We start from the raw sequence: 20,820 nt of genomic DNA on the forward strand, positions 1-20,820 counted from the left end.
ACCAGTGGTATCAGAAAAACAAAAAATAAGTTAGCTCAGCTGACTGGCCCACCATTTTATGTTAAATCGTATCTGCCACCTATCTGCTCCTGCAGTTTTTCACAATTTGCTGTGCCCTCCAATTTAGTGTCATCAGCAAATTTCAGGATTGTTCTGCAGATCATTTTATAGTGGCATGAAAACTGAGCCTTTTTAGTTCACTACATCTTTCTGCTCTCCAACCACCTCTCTATCCATGTAGCCATAGTTCCCTCATTTCCATGGCCCATTAACTTTGCCATAAATCTCTTGTATGGTGTATTATCCAAATTCTTTGTCATAATCTGTATAAACTACATCTAGTACATTCTTTTTATCCATCCTCTCTATTGTTTCTTGAATTTTGTCAGATTGATCAAGCACGGCCTTTTAGAAATTCATGCTGACTGTGCTGATTCACTGAAGTTTCTCCAAGTGGTTCCCAATGTCATCCTGCACTGTAGAATCCGTTAGTTTATCAACAACTGAAATACAACTGATTGATCTTTTTTTAGAAGAGGGGAGTTACATTTACCTCTCTTCCAGTCCTCTGGTGCTTCAGCAACCATTTTTTTTTCCTCAATAATTTTCTTTCTAGCATACGGTTCCACGGGCGCTGGATAGCCTATGGCATCTTGCCCAAAGGGGCTATCTATGCATGTATGACGAGTCCCATTGCCCATAGGCTATTTGAATCAAGGCTGAGCCCGATGCTGTTGCAGTTTCCAACTGGAGTCTGTAACTGGTTTTACCCCTGATGGTTTCGAATCGCCCCTCTTACAACAGTTCTCGATTCCAGAATTACAGTGGTGAACAGAGATACACAGTTACAGCCAGATCTTTCGGTCTCGACCGTTACAATGCTTTAATTCAAGTTAAAGCGCACACCTACAGCCAGCAAAAACACACCCTGGTAGTGTAAAACAAACAAGCACAGGACAACACACACCCTGGCCCGTCTAAACAGGCCCCTAATGCAAAGTACCCACGCCTAAAACACCCCTACTCGGATTCAAAATTGCACCATCGAATCTGTCCCAACAGAATGTGTGTACGCCTATTATCCTTGGAGAAAACCTCCCCACTAAACCCCTGAGGTTTGGTTGGGACACATGACACCCTTTCACACTATGCGTTGGTCTTAAAGATGTGCGGGCTGGGATAAATGCTCACCAATTACCCCTCTGGCTTACTCGCTGCTTCTCCCGATGAGACGTATCTTCTGAGTCGGTACCAATCTGTGGTATTCAAGTCCAGTCACCAGGTCAGTTTCCCAGTCGAAATAGCGAGGCTCTCCTTACTCGTCGATGGTGTTTCTTCTCTCCGTCCCAGATGGAGTGCTCAGTCCTTGTGCGTTGAACGACGCAAGCAGGCGTAGAAGAGGGGAGAGAGAGATTGCTGCAAACTGCCATCTCTTATACCTGTAAGATGCCTCTTCTCGCGCCAAAAGTTCAACTGTCCGTTCGCCTGAGGCAGTCCAACTGAAAAGCAAGACACATCTCCAACCTGACTCTTTGTTGCTGGGCCTCTTCATGTGGATCTGGCTCCGAAAAGTCTGGGTGGCCACATCGTTTCCTTTGACTTTCGATGGCCTGAACACCGGCCACTTTACTTAATGTCTCACTGATGGGCGCCTGTTGTCATGTAATGGGAACCTATCAACCATGATGTTCCTGCTTTCAGCCATTGACCCATCCTCGCCCAGCTGATGTGTATTCCTGTGTGACATGTTTGGACCGGTCCCACTTCAGCTGTCTGCTCTTCTGCAGTAACAGAAAATATGTCCAAGCAAAGCCCAAAACTTGAAGCCAAATTCTTACAAGTCACTGATAGCAATCATGAGCAGGAGCCCTGACCTCTTTCCTACCACCCCATCACTGTAGAACTGAGGCCCATTCGCATCCTTATCAAACCCCCAGGCCAATAATCTGGATTGAACATGGGGCCTTCCTGGTCTGTATGACTCAGCTGCTTACTGAATAAACTTACTGGGAATTTAGTAACTGTGTGATTGGGGAGCTACAGTTTAAATACTTTTTTGAGAACTATACCTGCTACAGAATGTTAATCTTTATAGTTTCAGCTACAAAAATATCTGTTATTTTATGTAAATTCTCTTGACGATTACTATGCTTCCCTTGTAAATACAGGCCCGGATTTTTCGAGGCTGATGACCGTGCACGCACAGCGTATGTAGTCGTAGGTGCCCTGCAAGGTCCGGGTTTCCGTATGTGATAGGCAAGCGCGAAAACCCGCAACTTGCGATCTGTCAAGTCTCAGCTTAACTGATTGTCCGCATGTGCAGGCAATGGACATTCACTGGCGCAGGGTTACTGCCCAGCAAATGCCCACCAAACTCGGCTGACTTTTACCAGTGTAAGTGTTTAAATAAATGTTTTAAAGACATTCAGAAACCTTTTAAAATTAGTGTAGGATATTTTTTGCCCCTTTTTATAATGTTTTCTATTTTTCAAAATTACATTTTTGTTTTAAATGTTTAATTAAATTGTATTTTAATTAATTTTGAACATGCGATTTATTTTTATTTAAGTGAGGTGAAAGTTTTTTAGGGTATTTCTGTTGTGCCTACAGGGATTCCGTATGTAAATGAATCCCCTTTGTGATTGGTTGGGCTGGCCATGCGGTTCTTTACGTATGCCTGCAGGCGCAGGAGCCCGAGTCCTCAAAGCTGCGGAGGCACCACGTAGGTGTGCACTTTTCTTGCGGTTCAGAGGCATTCGTCGGCAGGAAGCCTCCGACTGCAATTTCCAACTTTTAGCTCAGTTGGAACAGTTTAATCCACACTGCCTCGTAGAAATGTAGAACTATAGAAGTGTACAGCACAGAAAGAGGCTATTCTGCCCACTGTGGCTGTGCTATAGCAATCCACAACTAATGTCACTGTCCTGCCCTCTTGCCATTGACCTGTATCTTCCTCTGCTTCAAATGTTTATCTACTGTTCCCTCAGCAGATGCATGGCTCCTAGAAACATGTGCTGCATTTTAACACAGTTCTTTTTGTTACAGGTGCATTAACCGGTGATGGTTTTAAGAAGCCTTTGCTTCCTTTGGCTCCATTGCAGAAGAGGGAGAAGACACTCCTTTCAAACCCTTCGGTAACCGGCACTGAATGGACTGACAGTGTTAAAAGTACTGAAGAGCCTGCGGAGATAGAGCCAACATCTACAGCGAGCTCTGTGGGGCACAGCCAAGAAACCCGGCCCGAGCTCGGAGAAAAGCCTGCAACAGATCAGCAGCAGGTTGAAAAGCCTCGTCTCAAAGCCACGCTGCTACCGGCGAAGCCCAGGTTACCGTCGGATAAGTACAAGCCCCGTCCTCCGCTCCCATATGTGGAGCCACCGTGGGGGGGTTTAGCAGAAGCCCCTTACAGCTTTGAGATCCTCAAGAATGGCAGCATTGTCTTGGACATCGGTCTAAATTCAAAGAGCTTTTATGTTGTCGGGAGGCTTCCGGCCTGTGACATCTCTCTCGAGCATCCTTCCATTTCCCGCTACCATGCCATAGTGCAGCACAGGCGAGTTGCCGATGGAGAGAGCGGCACTGGATTTTACATTTATGACTTGGACAGCACACACGGGACAGTGGTAAACAAGGAGAAAGTCCAGCCGTACTGCTACCACCGGCTTAAAGTCGGCCACGTTATTAAATTTGGAGGGAGCACGAGACTCCTTGTTTTGCAGGTGAGTAGTTTGAAATGGAGTCAACTCCAGAGAAAGGCGCACATTGTCTTTTGGATTTCAGTAAGGTGTAATGATGCATGTGTGAAATTTTGATACCAAGTTCAAAGCTACTGTACTTTTAAAAATAAAATCACACACCCAGCCGTGACACACCTGCAGCCATCAGTACTTCACCCTTGTTATAAAGCTCCAATAATCAGACAACCAAGATTAGAAGGATAGAATCTACCTGTCCAGTTAAGCTTGATTGTATCTGGAAAGGATGCTAGGAATATTCTGACTTGAGTGAAGCGCTCGTGTCGATGGTTGGTGGTAGAAATGGTGAGAGCAATTTAGGATGATGAGCTAAGAGTTTCGCACAAGAAATGCCTTCAGCAAAATGTATTAGCATACGTGTAAATTATTTCCTATAGACCAGTGAATTCTAGACATGATTAAGGTCGAAGAGCAAAATTTCATGGCAAGGGAGGTTTATTGTGTTCACGTTTTATGTGTACACTAATAATTCACTTGATAGTGGAGAACCTTCCCCTCAAATAGGTCCAGACAGTTGGACAGTTTGGCCCTGTCTGAATATCCAATTGGTGTGGTGACCTGATTGAACACCATGGCATGGAGTTTCCACATGATTTACACCCGGATATCAGCGGAATCGAATGAAATAGTGCTAAAGATCACGGAATTTTAATCATAAGTAAGTTGCGCCCATAAGCACTTTACGCTGGAGTAACTGCGATATTTTAAGCCGGTTCAAAAATCTATTCACCCCAAGCAGTCCCTGCCCACAAAACAGATCATGCCCCCCCAGGTCGGAATGGCGAGTTTCTGTCCATTGCGCTTGCTCGGAGGTGTTCGTCACATTGTGCCCAGATAATTGGGCACATAGGCACCCGTGCATCCAGTGTCAATCACTTGACCTGCAGAGACCAGCAGTCAACTGAAGCCTGACCCGGGTGTCTCTCTCCTGCTGCTGCAATTACTTTAAATCGCTTTAAATTCAGCTTAAATTAGTCTGTCTTCTGCCAATTACAGCAGATCAGGACACACCTCTGTGACTTCAGTTGACTGTTGATGACAGTTCTGACCGTGTCAGCTGTGGCTCAGTGGGTAGCACTCTCGCCTCCGAGTCAGAACAACATAAGATCATAAGAATTAGGAGCAGGAATAGGCCATTCGGCCCCTTGAGCCTGATCTGTCATTCAGTGAGATCATGGCGATCTTCTACCTCAACTCCACTTTACTGCACTGTCCCCATATTCCCTGATGCCCTTAATATTTAATGTTTTACTATGTTAAACGTGCTGTATAAATGCAAGTTATTGTTACAGTTAAGCAAAGTTTTACTAGTAATCGTTGGCAGTCCCTCGGATACTCAATTACAGTTTAACAAATCGCCGCTGTACAGATTAAACCTCACCGCATCAATTTTTGGAAGGGGAGGAGAAGAGATGAAGAGAAAACAGCCTGATTAGTTTCTGTAAGACCACTAAACTCCAGCATTGTCCCCAGACAATACACGAAGTAAACCTGAATTTAAGCCAATACAATTTAATGCTATGATGTTACACAGCTCAAAACGATCTCTCCAGACAACTCAATGTTTAGAATGACAGACTCCAAACAAAATTGTTTTTCACAGATTGGTTGGACGCAATACAAATTTTTCTAATGTTCATCATTTGTAAAGTGCCCATCCTTTTAAAACAGCATGAAGGTTGAACAAAAGATCAATACAAGCTGCCAAATCGTGTGTGGTTTTATTTGTGAGCAGGTGCGCACTGACTGGCAGCTACTGCTGAATCATCTGTCAGTGTGATTTTTTTTTTTCGTTTAAAATACTGCAACCAAAAGCCAAGCGATTATTAAGGTCCCCACAGACACCTCTTACTTTAATTTGTTTTCTTCCTTTACTCACATCTCCAGTCGGTCACAGGGTTTTACCTTGGCCACAGAATTCTAGGCTCCAATGAGGGACACAAGAACAGTCCAAAGTGATTCTTGCCCCTTTGCTCCTCCTCCCCAGCCCCTTATTCTAATGGGAAAGTTCCTACACATCAGTATATCTGAATCATCCAACAACAACAAATTGTATTAATATAGCGCCTTTAGCAGAGTAAAACGTCCCAAGGTGCTTCACTGGAGCAATGTAAAAGAACATTTGACACCGAGCCACATAAGAAGATATTAGGGCAGAAAAGAGGTAGGTTTTAAGAGCACCTCAAAAGATGAGGGAGAGGTAGAGAGGTGTAGAGGTTTAGGCAGGGAATTCCAGAGTTTAGGGCCAAGGCAGCCAGTGGTGGAGCGATGAAAATCGGGGATGCGCAAGTGGCCACAATTGGAGGAGCTCAGAGAGCAATCGGGTGACACCTGCACCCCAATATTCCAGGGCCCAGTCTAACTCGGAACTGATATCCTAAGGGTTGAGAGTAAGAACGAATGCATGACCGGCCAAAAGCGTCTGCATGCAGACTGCGTTGTCACCCTGTTTGGTTCTCACAACTCTGGTCCCAGGAAGAGAGTAGCTGGAGAATGAGCGAGAGAGAGAGAGAGTAATGCTGACACGGGGATAATCTGGGTTTTGATAAAGTGGTCATCCTCAACACATTTATCTTGTCTCCCTCAGATGCTAATTTACCTTCTGGGTATTCTCTATTTTCTGCCATCTATTTCCCCCAACCATCTCCTTTATGCTGAATGGGAAGTAGTCAAAATACAAATGAGAGATTATTTAAAAAGAAAAGATTTTGGTGAAAACTCTCTCTTTCTCTCTCTCTCTCTCTCCCGCCCGCACCCCTGCACCAAAAAATGTTTTTAAAATAGTTAAGACAGGGAAATGAACGGTACATTGAACTAATTCCGAAGGAAGTATTCAACCCTCATGACCAATACCCAATAGAGGCGAACTTCTTGCTGTACATAATAAGAACCAATTTATCACGGGTACTATCAGGGAATTTTCAAATTGTAATTAATTTCGGCAGCCCAATAGCAATGCTACCAGAATATTACACACTGAACTGGGGTAACTGAGTGGAAGTATTCTTAAGGTTTTGTTATAACCTTGTATTACTGACTAGGTTATTCGAGAGGGACAATGTGACTTTGCAGTTTTTTAAAAATCTCATGAAAATGTACGTGTGCAGGGGCCAGAAGAGGATGAAGATGTGGAGTCTGATTTCACTGTGACTGAGCTGAAGGAAATGAGCAGGCAGCACAAGCAGCTGGAGAAGAGAATGCTGGGAGAAGATTCTGACGAGGATGAAAATGCAGTTGCTGAGTCAGTAGAGCTGCCAAGGGCGCCCGTGACCAAAGCTGTCGCTGGATGCACGTGGGGAATTGGTAGGAACATTTCACCTGTCTACCCTGTAGGCTTAGGGCACCAAGGCAGGCAGATGGAGTTAAGATTCCATGGTATCAGCCATGATGTAATTGAATGGTGGGACAGGCTCCAGGGGCTGAATGGTCTACTCCTGTTCCTCTGTCCTGACTTCATGTCTATTTTATGTGCAATCCTGCAAGCTTCAGTAACCTCCTATCAAGGCAAGTTCAGGGCTGATATCAGGAAGTCTTTTCACACACAGCGTGATCACTTTTTACACGAGCTGTAATGATCTGGAATCCACTCCCTGAAAGGGCAGTGGATGCAGATTCAGTAATAATGTTCAAAATTGGATATATACTTCAGGGCTGTGGGGAAAGAGTGGGACTGACTGGATAGCTCGATGGCCTCCTCTGTGGTGTATGACTCTTAACAGATAGAATGAACTTCTCAGTGAGGTAGTAGAGAGTTAGAAAAATTGAATCATTTGAGGAACAGTTACATGCTGTGAAGGGAAAGCTATAGATTCTTTCAGAGTGGATGCGCTTAAATGGACCAAATTGCTCATTTATATACCGAATCACAATAAGTCGGTTCAACCAAAATAGTGTGCATTCATTGTGAACACATTCCTTAATCTAATGTGCAAAATCTTATATCTATCTGTCTACATTGAAATGTGACTGCCAATGCTACCTGATTTACTTAATGTATTTGGATTACTTTGAGCGAAAAAACCTAACAAACAGGGGCCGTGTCTTTTCAATTGGTGGTCAAGTTGCACAGCGAAAAATTGCTATTTTTGATGCATCATTCTGAAACCTTCGCTTTTTTTTTGATTTGGCAATATATGTGGGAAAAAAAAACTACCAAACTATAATTAGTTTATACTGGGCCAACTGGCATGTTTTTAAAAAAGAAACCTAGGGATTGAAATGATAAAGATGTTAATAGTTTGGTTTGATTGACGTTGGGAAGAGAGCCTTTCCATGATTGCAGGTAGTCATGCATAAACTGTGGAAGGAATGGGCTTTATGGACCAAATGGACTTTGCTTGTTCCAACATCTCTTATCTTCTTACTTGGGCTTTATGTAATGCATTAATATCGAGATCAGCAGTGCTTGTATGTGAGAAATTTTACGGTGTTTGTGCCTCATTACTCCAGCACAAAGCTATCCGGATCACAAATCCCACTGACCAAAGGGGAGTTGGTCTGATAGTATTTACAGGCTGTAACTTGTGTTTAAAAATCTAGTGGCAAACTTAGTGTGTCTTTTTTTAATTATACTGTTGTGGTAAATAACCATTCGAATCTGCTAAGTCCAGCAAGTAAAGAGTTGATTCAAGCATATGCAAGTGACCCTCAGTTGCCTGAGATACCACACTCAACAATACAGAGTTTTCAGCATACATTTATAGTACACAAGTTACTGTAACTTGGGATTTTTGCGACAGTCACAAATCAGTACACACTATTTCAACACTTATATCACGTGAACAGCTTCACAACCCAGTTAATCAGTGGAGTTATTCAGGTCCAGCAGGTGTCTCCTGTTATCTTAACTCCTCCTAGCCTTGGGCCTCCTGTTCCCATGGCAACTCCTATTTGGCCTTCATGCTCCCTATCTTCTTGTTCGGAGCATAACAATGAGTAATGTTCCAAAGCTTCTAAATGAGCTAGCTGTCTCTAAAGATACCCTTGATCAAGTATCCCATCATGCCTAGGTGAAAAACCATTACCATCTACAGCATTTATTTCAAAGATACACTTTACTAACAATTCAAGCATTGCTATTATAATGTTAGCCTAGCCCCACTTGTCCCACTTCAATACCCACCCTTCAAAATATGAGCAGTTCTGATTCCCAATGATGATTACTTCCATGAACTGCTCTTCCTGTTCGTCAGGTATTGATTGCCCTGAGCTCAGCCGTGTGGGTGGAGACCGAGTTGCTTATTGGTGTGTGACGAGAGGGATCAGTTCCCAGCTTTTAGTGAAACCTGATGTCCTATAACAGGACCCGCATTTAAGCAATCTTATTAATCCCCACTTTCCCCCCATTCAAATCTGACAGTTGGATCAGGCTGCCAGCGGTGACACGGGGTTTAATTAAGAAGTAGCTGGATGCTGTAATTAGGAGACACTAGGAAGCTGAGACCAAATAAGCCAAAAGGACTTCTTCATCCAAGTCTCCCTTGTGCCAACAACCCCTAGTTCCAGGTGCACAATCCTTCGTCTTGTAGTCAGCAGGTTTCTGCATTGTCCATTTTCCAGTAAAACCTGGTGGGCTATACAAGGACCCATATTCTGAGGTCGAGATGTGCAGGTATCTCAAAGATCAGGGTGTTTACACTGGGAGTGCCGCCAATGCAGGGGGGGACCAACATGTCTCGGTTGACTGCAATACAGTACTATAATCGTAAAGGAAGTCGAGGATCCAATTCTACTTCAAACCCACTACCACATACCACATTTTTAATAAAATGGTAAATCCAATCAACAAGCCAAGAGAAAATAAAGGTAAGTATGTAGAAAGACTGCTGTTATTAAAATAAAAATGAACAAGCTAATAGATTAATTAGTTACCATCAAACGCAACTAGAAATTTACAAAACTAAATATCTTGGCTTTTTCCTGTCTGTTTCTCCCCCCACCTCCTTGTACCAAGCTACCATTTTATATTTATTGTTTTGGTTTGAGGCCATCAGGAGTGAGACTCTATCTCCCTTGGCAGCAAGTGATCTGCTATTCGATGAATTATCATATAAAGTAGGTTGTGTCTGCCAGATCTGTGATTGTTTTTTAAATATTTCAACAGTCGAGGATGCAGTGGAGGATGAAAGTGAAGAGAATCCATATTCTATTGAATTCCAGGAAGACCGAGAAGCCTTTTATATCAAAGACCCTAAGAAAACACTTCAGGGCTTCTTTGACAGGGAAGGTAGGCATTTTTTTTAAATAAAGTCTCTGCTATCGGAAAATGAAATGGCCACTGCAGAAATAACAAAGGCTGCGGCTGACATTTCAGTGGTGTGCAGTATTATATTTATTAGGTTGTGTGCAGTTCACTTTTCATTCTCTAGTTTCTTCCACCTCCCTTGCTGGGATGCAGTTCCGCGAGATCCGTCAGTCCTTCAGTTCCTCGGCCAAGCAACCATTTCTTCATTTGTTAACCCAGAAAGTAATTGTTCGTTAGACATTTGACTGTGGAGGGCTTCGCAACTGAGCCCAGTCGTGTCCTCGCACTAAGTGTGTTGAGATACATGCAGTTTCCAGCAGGGTCATTTGGTAGGAATTGGGAGCAGAAACCAGTGCACTAATCCTAGAATGTCTTGATTTTAGTCTCATTTTATTTGCAGTCATCAGAAGAAATGTAGTCTACATTTTAGCCTGGTTGCCAACATTATTTAAATTCTCATCCTTGTTTCCAAATCCCTCCATGGCCTTGCCCCTCCCTATCTCTGTAACTTCCTCCAGCCCTATCTCTGCGCTTCTCCAGTTTTGGCCTCTTGCACATCCCTGATTTTCATCGCGCCACCAGTGACAGCCATGCCTTCAGCTGCCTCGGCCCTGAGCTCTAAAATTCCCTCCCTAAACCACTCTTCCTTTAAGACACTCCTGAAAACCTATCTCTTGGACCAAGTTTTTAGTCATCTGTCTTAATATCCCTCTATGTGACTCAGTGTCAAATTTTGTTTGATAATGCTCCTGTGAAGGTGCTATATAAAATGCATGTTGGTACTGGAATAGCAACCCAGAGATCTTGAAACAATTCAATAAATCTGATAATTTGTGGGCTAGGACCAGAAATATGATCATGAACCCCTCCAGATTGTCATCAATCCAAACTGGCCTGGGAAGACTTGCCACTTCAGCCCGTGATTTCAGTCTTGTCTTCATACTGGAGACGCTGTGCTGAGTGGGACAGATTTAAGGACAATCTAGCAGCCCAAAACTGGGTATCCATGAGGTGCTGTGGGCCATCAGCAGTAGCACAACTGTGTACTACCACAATCTGGAATGTCATGGCCCAACACATCCTTTACTCCTCTGTTGACATGCTTCCATGGGAAGTGCAGAACGAATGCAAGGAGCAGCACCTGACATACCCAAGAACCTACAATAAGCAGAAAATGAGTCCTAATTATAGTTCAGTTGACAAAAATGCTATAATGTTATTTGATTAAAATGACACGATCAACTAACTTGGCACAGAACAAGGCCTGATTGGGCTTTGGATCATCCTAGTCAGACAGTGTGTGGCTCAGTATCACATTGGGCAGTAAATTTACCCGCTTTTGTCCTTATCGTTTCCACTCGGCATCGTCCTGTCCCATTTTGCGCTGCCGACACTTCTACAGCCTCAAAAGGCTGTGTGCTCGTGTGATGTGAGCTAGCCTTGCTCCAATCGGGAAGCTGTGCCTTCTCAGCAATTTTCTCTCTTCACCTTTTTTCCCTGCTCTCTGATCCACCTCTTTCCCAAAGTAAGAGAGCAACTGCTGTAAAATATTCTCCATCTTTCCCCCAGGGAGCTATCATAGAATTACATAGAATTTGCAGCACAGAAACAGGCTATTCAGCCCAACTGGTCTATACCGGTGTTTATGCTCCTCACAAGCCTCCTCCCTCCCTACTTCACATCACCCCATCAACATACTACTCTCTCCCTCGTGTACTTACCTAACTTCCTCTTAAATGCATGTATGACTCCGGGCTACCATTTTTTGATATTGATGAAATGTGCATAAGATTATTAGCTGGGTGCCTCCTGCTACAGATGGAAAGGTGCACTGGGTGGACACTGGCCTTTCACCGCTGGAGCATTGGCTCGCATCCAGCTCAGGCAGATGGGATTAAAGTTGCCTGTACCTACAAGGGTCCTACGTGCTTCGTCAGGCACACAGCGCGAAACGTTTGCATTCTTAGTCAAGCGTGACCAAAGGATGGCTGTTGCAGGAAATGGAAAACGTGTTGCTCTTGTGATTGGCCTGAGGCATATTGTTCGGCCAGAGCGTTATGGTGTTTTGAGCCACACTGTACCTAACCGAGGTTTGCTTCCCGTGGACTGCGAGATGGGGAACTCTTCACTTCCCAAGCACCAACAAAGCTCACCTTGAATACTAAAATTTATAAAAAGAAAATTAAAAATTAACACACACACACACACACACACACACGAAGTATCCTGTTGGAAATCATTATAGTGACCTTTTTTCCCCCATTGTGGAAGCCACTGATCCCGAGCACCTCAGTGTACCCGAGAACAATGTTTGACTGGCAACTGCAGAAGGAGAATAAAGGAAAGAAATACTTATTGCCCAGCGGTCTGGGATAAGTGTAAAATATTTCTGTGCAATCCAATTTAAAACTATCCTGCAGGCAGCTCTATGCGTATCAGATTAAAAGAATTACTGCTGTTGCAGCTCTGCCATGCTGAGAGAGGTTAGCATCGATCTGTGGGAAAAGGTCTTTGAATGGAAGTAAATCGTTTCCCCTCGTCTTGATATTTAGCAACATTTTTAAATACCACAGTGATCTTTTGATAGTCACAGAACAGCTGCTGGCTGGTGATTTTTATATATATATATATATATATATATATATATATACTGCGACCTGACTGGTTTATAAACCAATCAGCTAGCTGATTCAATCTGCACAAAGTATATACGAATCAAGTAAATCGCTTGCTTGTTCCCTGCATTGAGCTTATCCAGCAAGACATGCTGGGGCCGAAATTGAGCCCCACTCCAAACGGTGCGCATCTACTGGGGCGGACATACTGGAAAAATTCACATGTTTGAATTTTTTTTTTTGGCTCGGGGCAGTGTTCTGCTCGGCTGCCGGGCGGAAGAGCCCTTGCTGCGCTGACATGTCACGACGTCCCTTCAGTTAAAGGGGAGGGCCGATGTGAACTCTGCAGTTGCTTCAGTGGCAAACACTGGGCCACCAGGGAGAGTTTCGGCCGAGCCAGCGGCCTAGCATCATCATCATAGGCAGTCGTCCTCGGAGTCGAGGATGACTTGCTTCCACACTAGAAATGAGTTCTCAGATGACTGAAGAGTCCAATGCGGAACCTACAGTCTCTTGTCACAGGTGGGGTAAACAGTGGTTGAAGGAACAGATGGGTGGGGTGCCTGGGTTGCCATGCATTCCTTCCGCTGTCGATGTTTGGCTTCAGCTTGCTCTCGGCGAAGAGACTAGAGATGTTCAGTGCCTTCCTGGATGCTTTTCCTCCACTTTGGATGGTCTTGGGCCAGGGATTCCCAGGTGTTGGTGGGGATGGTTGCATTTTTTCAAGGAGGCTTTGAGGATGTCCTTGAAGTGTTTCCACTGCCCACCTGGGCTCGCTTGCCGTGTCGGAGCTCTGAGTAGAGTGCTTGTTTTGAGAGTCTCGTGTCAGACATGCGGACGATGTGGCCTGGCGGAGCTGATCGAGTGTGGTCAGTGCTTCGATGCTGGGGATATTGGCCTGAGCATGACGTTGGTGCCCCTATCCTGCCGATGGAGTTGCAGCATCTTGCGGAGGCGGCGTTGGTGGTATTTCTCCAGTGTTTAGAGGTACCTGCTGTACATAGCCCATGTCTCTGAGTCATATAGGAGGGCGGGTATAACCACTGCTGTGTAGACCATGAGCTTGGTGCCGCGTTTGAGGTTCTGGTCTTCAAACACACTTTTCCTCAGGCGACCGAAGACTGCACTGGTACACTGAAGGCAGTGTTGAACCTCGTCGTCGATGTCTGCCCTTGTTGACAGTAGGCTCCCAAGGTATGGAAAATGTTCCATGTTGTCCAAGGCCTCGTTGTGGATTTTGATAACTGAGGGGCAGTGCTGTGTGGTGGGGCAGGTTGGTGGAGGACCTTTGACTCACGGATGTTTCGTTTAAGGCCCATGCTCTCAAAAGCCTCGGTGAAGATGTTGACAATGGCTTGGAGTTCGGCCTCCGAATGTGCGCAGACCCAGGCATCGTCTGCTTACTGTAGTCCGATGACGGAGGATGGGACGACCTTGGATCTGGCCTGGAGACGGCGGAGGTTGAACAGATTCCGGTCTGTCCTGTAATTTAGCTCCACACCAGCTGGGAGCTTGCTGAGGGTGAGATTGAGCATTGCAGCAAGGAAGATCGAGAAGAGCGTTGGTGCGATGGCGCAGCCCTGCTTGACCCCGGTCAAGCAATCAAGAGGGGTTGCCTGTTGGTGGCCCGGCCGAACCCGCAGCCATAATTGTCGGCCTGATCTGGCAGTCGGCTGATAAAAAGAAACATGGAGTCGTCGGCAGTGCCGCCTCCCCTTTAAGAGCGGCTGTGCTGCCAAGCCACAGCAAGGGTACTGACAGAAAAAGCTGTCAATGGCACCGATCCCGCAGGGCAATTTTCAAAAGTTCGGGAAAGGGTTGGCGCGGGAAAACGGGTGAGTCGGTCCCCTACATCACTCCAAATCTGAGGAAGGGCAATTCCTAAAATGGTGGCCCCTGTCCGGAGACTCGGCGGTCAGTCCGCACCGACCCGTGACCACCGCTTTCAGGCCGCCACAGGTCTTATAGAAAGGGGCAATTTTAGGCCCACTGTCTTTTACCTCCAGGCCCCCTGCCTTAAAGCCTACAGCCAGTGACAGTAAATAAATCAAGCTGCAAGGAGTGAATGGAACCTGTCTCCATTTGAAACTTGCTTTGAGGCAGTGGTGGGGATGTGATTTTTGATCCAGCTGAACCATAGACTAAAGCAGTGTGACCATTTCTACTGACCTCACTGTCCCCTTGGATACTGTTTAGGAGGAGTGGTTTCTGTTTTTCTTTGTGGGGGTTGGGGGTAGGGTTTTGGAAATATTCACATTCACTGATGTGTATAGTCAGGGGAAACATATTAAATACTTTTGATCAGAAGCTGGTAGCCCTGCTAGTCATTTGCAGTGTCTCTTGGCTTCCTGTTTTGTGCGGTGAGCTTTGTTTCCAAAGGTTTGTGTGCAATCCAATAGAAGCATTGTTTTGTTTCTGTCGGCTTGGCTCGTTTGGGATTACTCATAGAATCATAGAAATTTATGGCACAGAAGGGGGCCGTATGATCCATCGTGTCTGTGCCAGCTGAAAAAGAGCTATCCAGCTTAATCCCACTTTCCAGCTCTTGGTCTGTAGCCTGGTAGGTTACGGCACTTCAAATGCATATCCAAGTATGTTTTAAACGTGATAAACATTTCTGCCTCTACCCCCCGCCCCAGTTTCAGGCAGTGAGTTCCGGACCCCCGCCACCCTCTGCATGAAAAAAGTTCTCCTCAACTCTAATCCTTCTACCCATTACTTTAAATCTGTGCCCCCTAGTTATTGACCTCTCTGCTGGGGGAACTATCCACTCTATCTCGGCTCCTCATAATTTTATACACCTCAATCAATTCTCCCTTCGGCCTCCTCTGTTCCAAAGAAAACCACCCAGCCTATCCAATCTTTACTCATAGCTAAAATTCTCCAGTCCCAGCAACATCCTCGTAAATCTCTTCTGTATCCTTTCTAGTGCAATCACATCTTTCTTATACGTGATGACCAGAACTGCACACAGTACTCTAGCTGTGGCCGAACTAGTGTTTTGTACAGTTCAAACATAACCTCCCTGCTAATATATTCTCAGCCTATTAAAGGAAAGTACCCCGTATGCCTTCTTAACCACCTTATCTACCTCTCCTTCTACCTTTAGGGATCTGTGGGCATGCACTCCAAGGTCCCTCTGTTCCTCTACAATTCTCAGTATCGTACCATTTATTGTGTATTCCCTTGCCTTGGTTAGCCCTCCCCAAATGCATTAACTCACCACAAAAAGCAAGGAACCTATTACTGTGCTCTGCGGAGCCCCACTGGAAACAGCTTTCCTGTGACAAATTCATTGGCAAATGATCACTAGTGGGATGTCACACGGATCGGTGCTTGGGCCTCAACTATTTACAATTTATATTAATGATTTGGATGAAGGAACTGAGTGTAATGTAGCCAAGTTTTCTGATGATACAAAGATGGGTGGGAAAGCAAGTTGTGAGGAGGACACAAAGAATCTGCAAAGGGAGATAGATAGGCTAAGTGAGTGGGCAAACATTTGGCAGATGGAGTATAATGTGGGAAAATGTGAGGTTATCCATTTTGGCAGGAAAAATAAAAAAGCAAATTATTATTTAAATGGAGAGAGATTACAAAGTGCTGCAGTACAGAGGGACCTGGGGGTCCTTGGGCATGAAACACAAAAAGTTAGTATGCAGGTACAGTATGAAGGTACAGCAAGCAATCAGGAAGGCAAATGGAATATTGGCCTTTATTGCAAGGGGGATGGGGTATAAAAGCAGAGAAGTTCTGCTGCAACTGTACAGGGTATTGGTGAGGCCACACCTGGAGTACTGCATGCAGTTTTGGTCTCTTTATTTCAGGAAGGATATACTTGCATTGGAGGCAATTCGGAGAAGGTTCACTAGGTTGATTCCTCAGATGAAGTGGTTGACTTGAAGAAAGGTTGAGCAGGTTAGAAGAATGAGAGTTGATCTTATTGACACATATAAGATACTGAGGGGGCTCGACAAGGTAGATGCAGAGAGAATGTTTCCACTCGTGGGGGAATCTAGAACTAGGGGACATAGTTTAAGAATAAGGGGTCTTCCATTTAGAACTGAGCTGAGGCGAAATTTCTTACATAAGAACATAATAAGAACATAAGAAATAGGAGCAGGAGTAGGCCAAAAGGCCCCTCGAGCATGCTCTGCCATTCAATAAGATCATGGCTGATCTGATTATGGACTCAGCTCCACTTCCTAGCCCGGACCCCATAACCCCTTATCCCCTTATCGTTTAAGAAACTGTCTATTTCTGTCTTAAATTTATTTATTGTCCCAGCTTCCACAGCTCTCTGAGGCAGTGAATTCCACAGATTCACAACCCTCTGAGAGAAGAAATTGCTCCTCATCTCAGTTCTAAATGGGCAGCTCCTTATTCTAAGATCATGTCCTCCAGTTCTAGTCTCCCCCACCAGTGGAAACATCCTCTCTGCATCCACCTTGTCAAACCCCTTCATAATCTTATACGTTTCTCTAAGATCACCTCTCATTCTTCTGAATTCCAATGATTAGAGGCCCAACCGACTCAAGTCAACCGACTCAAGTCAACCCCCTGATCCCCAGATTCAACCGAGTGAACCTTCTCTGAACTTCCTCCAGAGCCTCCTTTCATAAATATGGAAACCAAAACTGCACGCAGTATTCCAGGTGTGGCCTCACCAATACCCTGTACAGCTGTAACAAGACTACCCTGCTTTTATACTCTATCCCCTTTGCAATAAAGACCAAGATTCCATTGGCCTTCCTAATCACTTGCTGTACCTGCATACTATCCTTTTGTGTTTCATGCACAAGTACCCCCAGGTCCCGCTGTACTGCGGCACTTTGAAATCTTTCTCCATTTAAATAATAACTTGCTCCTTGATTTTTTTCTGCCAAAGTGCATGGCCTCATATCTTCCAACAGTATACTCCATCTGCCAAATTATTGCCCACTCACTTAGCCTGTTGTGTCCACCTGCAGCCTCTTTATGTCCCCCTCACACATTGCCCTTCCTCCCATCTTTGTATCGTCAGAAAACTTGGCTACGTTACACTCAGTCCCCTCTTCCAAGTCGTTAATATAGATTGTAAATAGTTGGGGTCCCAGCACTGATCCCTGCAGCACCACACGCATTACTGATTGCCAACCAGAGAATGCACCATTTATCCCGACTTTCTCTGTTTTCTGTTGTCAGCGAATCTTCTATCCATGCTCATAAATATATTACCCCTAACCCCGTGAACTTTTATCTTGTGCAGTAACCTTTTGTGTGGCACCTTGTCAAATGCCTTCTGGAAATCCAAATACATCACATCCACTGGTTCCCCTTTATCCACCCTGTTCGTTACATCCTCAAAGAATTCCAGCAAATTTGTCAAACATGACTTCCCCTTCATAAATCCATGCTGACTTTGACCAAATTTTGCTTTCCCAAATGTCCTGTTACTGCTTCTTTAATAATGGACTCCAACATTTTCTTCTCTGAAGGTTGTAAATCTGTGGAATTCTCTGCTCCAGAGAGCTGGGGAGGCTGGGTCATTGAATATATTTAAGGTGGAGATAGTCAGATTTTTGAACGATAAGGGAGTGAAGGGTTATGAGGAGCAGGCAGGGAAGTGGAGCTGAGCCCAGGATCAGATCAGCCATGATCTTATTAAATGGCGGAGCAGGCTTAAGAGGCCAAATGGCCGACGACTCTTATTTTTTGTGTTCTGTTCATCGACCATTACCCTTTGCCACCTGTCACTGAGCCAACTTTAGATCCAACTTGCCACTTTCCCTTGGATCCCATGAGCTTTTACTTTTCTAACCAGTCAAATGCAAAGTACTCATTTATTACCTCAGCCATGCCGTCTGCCTCCATGCATAGGTCTGCTTTTGATCCATAATCGGCCCACACCTCCTCTTACTACCAGTTTATTATTTATATGCCTATAGAATACTTTTGTATTCCTTTTTATGTTAGCTGCCAGTCTATTCTCATACCCTCTCTTTGCCCCTCTTATTTCCTTATTCACTTCCCCTATAATCTTTTTTTTATATTATTCGTTAATGGGATGTAGGCATCGCTGGCAAGACCAGCATTTATTGCCCACCCCTAATTGCCCTTGAGCCGCCGCCTTGAACCGTTGCAGTCCGTGTGATGAAGGTACTCCCACACAGTGCTGTTACGAAGGGAGTTCCAGGATTTTGACCCAGCTAAGGAACGGCAAAATACTTCCAAGTCAGGATGTTTTGTAACTTGGAGAGAAACTTGCAGATGGTGGTGTGCCCATGCACCTGCTGCCCTTGTCCTGCTAGGTGGCAAAGATCGCGGGTTTGGGAGTTGCTGCGGTGCATATTGTAGATGGTACACACTGCAGCCACGGTGCACCAGTGATGGAGGGAGTGAATGTTAAAGGTGGTGGATGGGTGCCAATCAAGCGGCTGCTTTGTTCTGGATGGTGTCGAGCTTCTTGAGTGTTGTTGGAGCTGCACTCATCCAGGCAAGTGGAGAGTATACCATCGCATTCCTGGCTTGTGCCTTGTAGATAGTGGAAAGGCTTTGGAGAGTCAGGAGTTGAGACACTCGCCGCAGAATACCCAGACTCTGACCTGCTCTTGTTGCCACAGTATTTGTGGCTGGTCCAGTTAAGTTTCTGGTCAATGCCGACGCCCCCCCCCCCCCCCAACCAGGATGTTGAGATTGGGGGATTCGGCGATGGTAATGCCATGTGGCGGTGGTTAGACTCTAGCTTGTTAGAGATGGTCATTGCCTGGCACTTGTGTGGTGCGAATGTTACTTGCCATTTACCAGCCCAAGCCTGAATGTCATCCAGGTCTTGCTGCATGCGGGCATGGACTGCTCCATTATCTGAGGAGTTGCGAATGGAACTGAACACTATGCAGTCATCAGCGAACATCCCCACTTCTGACCTTTATGATGGAGGGAAGGTCATTGATGAAGCAGCGACAGATGGTTGGTCCTAGGACACTACCCTGAGGAACTCCTGCAGTGATGTCCTGGGGCTGTGATGATGGACCTCCAACCACCACAACTCTCTTCCTTTGTGCTAGGTATGGCTACAGCCTGTGGAGAGTTTTCCCCCTGATTCCCATTTATTTCAGGGCTTCTTGAGGTCACATTATGTCAAATCTATTGACTCTTGATCAGTTCCTATGGATTGAAGGATAGCTAATGTAACACTACTTTTTAAAAAAGGAGGGAGAGAGAAAACGGATAATTATAGACCGGTTAGCCTGACATCAATGGTGGGGAAAATGTTGGAATCAATTATTAAAGATGAAATAGCAGCGCATTTGGAAAGCAGTGACAGGATGGGTCCAAGTCAGCATGGATTTATGAAAGGGAAATCATGCTTGACAAATCTTCTGGAATTTTTTGAGGATGTAACTAGTAGAGTGGACAAGGGAGAACCACTTTCAAAAGGCTTTTGACAAGGTCCCACACAAGAGATTGGTGTGCAAAATTAAAACACATGGTATTGGGGGTAATGTACTGACATGGATAGAGAACTGGTTGGCAGACAGGAAGCAGAGAGTCGGGATAAACGGGTCCTTTTCAGAATGGCAGGCAGTGACTAGTGGGATGCTGCAGGGCTCCGTGCTGGGACACCAGCTATTTGCAATATACATTAATGATTTAGATAAAGGAATTGAGTGTAATATCTCCAAGTTTGCAGATGACACTAAGCTGGGTGGCGGTGTGAGCTGTGTGGAGGATGCGAAGAGGCTGCTGGGTGACTTGGACAGGTTAGGTGAGTGGGCAAATGCATGGCAAATGCAGTATAATGTGGATAAATGTGAGGTTATCCACTTTGGGGGCAAAAACACGAAGGCAGAATATTATCTGAATGGCGGCAGATAAAGAAAAGGTGATGTGCAACGCGACCTGGGTGTCATGGTAAATCAGTCATTGGAAGTTCGCATGCAGGTACAGCAGGCGGTGAAGAAGGCAAATGGTATGTTGGCCTTCATAGCTAGGGAATTTGAGTTATAGGAGCAGGGAGGTCTTACTGCAGTTGTAAAGGGCCTTGGTGAGGCCTTACCTGGAATATTGTGTTCAGTTTTGGTCTCCTAATCTGAGGAAGGACATTCTTGCTATTAAGGGAGTGCAGCGAAGGTTCACCAGACTGATTCCTGGGATGGCAGGACTGACATATGAGGAGAGACTGGATCGACTGGGCTTGTATTCACTGGAGTTTAGAAGGATGAGA

At 45.1% G+C, this 20,820-nt stretch overlaps 1 protein-coding gene across 1 annotated transcript in view; it reads left to right on the forward strand.

The window, feature by feature from the left end:
• The window catches only part of slc4a1ap (solute carrier family 4 member 1 adaptor protein), a 185,300-nt gene that overhangs the window by 29,477 nt on the left and 135,003 nt on the right, over positions 1-20,820 (forward strand). Inside the window, exons 2-4 of the mRNA XM_070885715.1 lie at positions 3,046-3,719; positions 6,863-7,058; positions 9,859-9,981. Coding sequence (XP_070741816.1) covers positions 3,046-3,719; positions 6,863-7,058; positions 9,859-9,981 — 993 coding nt within the window. The remainder of the gene's footprint in view (positions 1-3,045; positions 3,720-6,862; positions 7,059-9,858; positions 9,982-20,820) is intronic.

The sequence above is a fragment of the Pristiophorus japonicus genome, chromosome 7, assembly GCF_044704955.1.
Source record: "Pristiophorus japonicus isolate sPriJap1 chromosome 7, sPriJap1.hap1, whole genome shotgun sequence".
Classification (NCBI taxonomy): Eukaryota; Metazoa; Chordata; class Chondrichthyes; family Pristiophoridae; genus Pristiophorus; species Pristiophorus japonicus.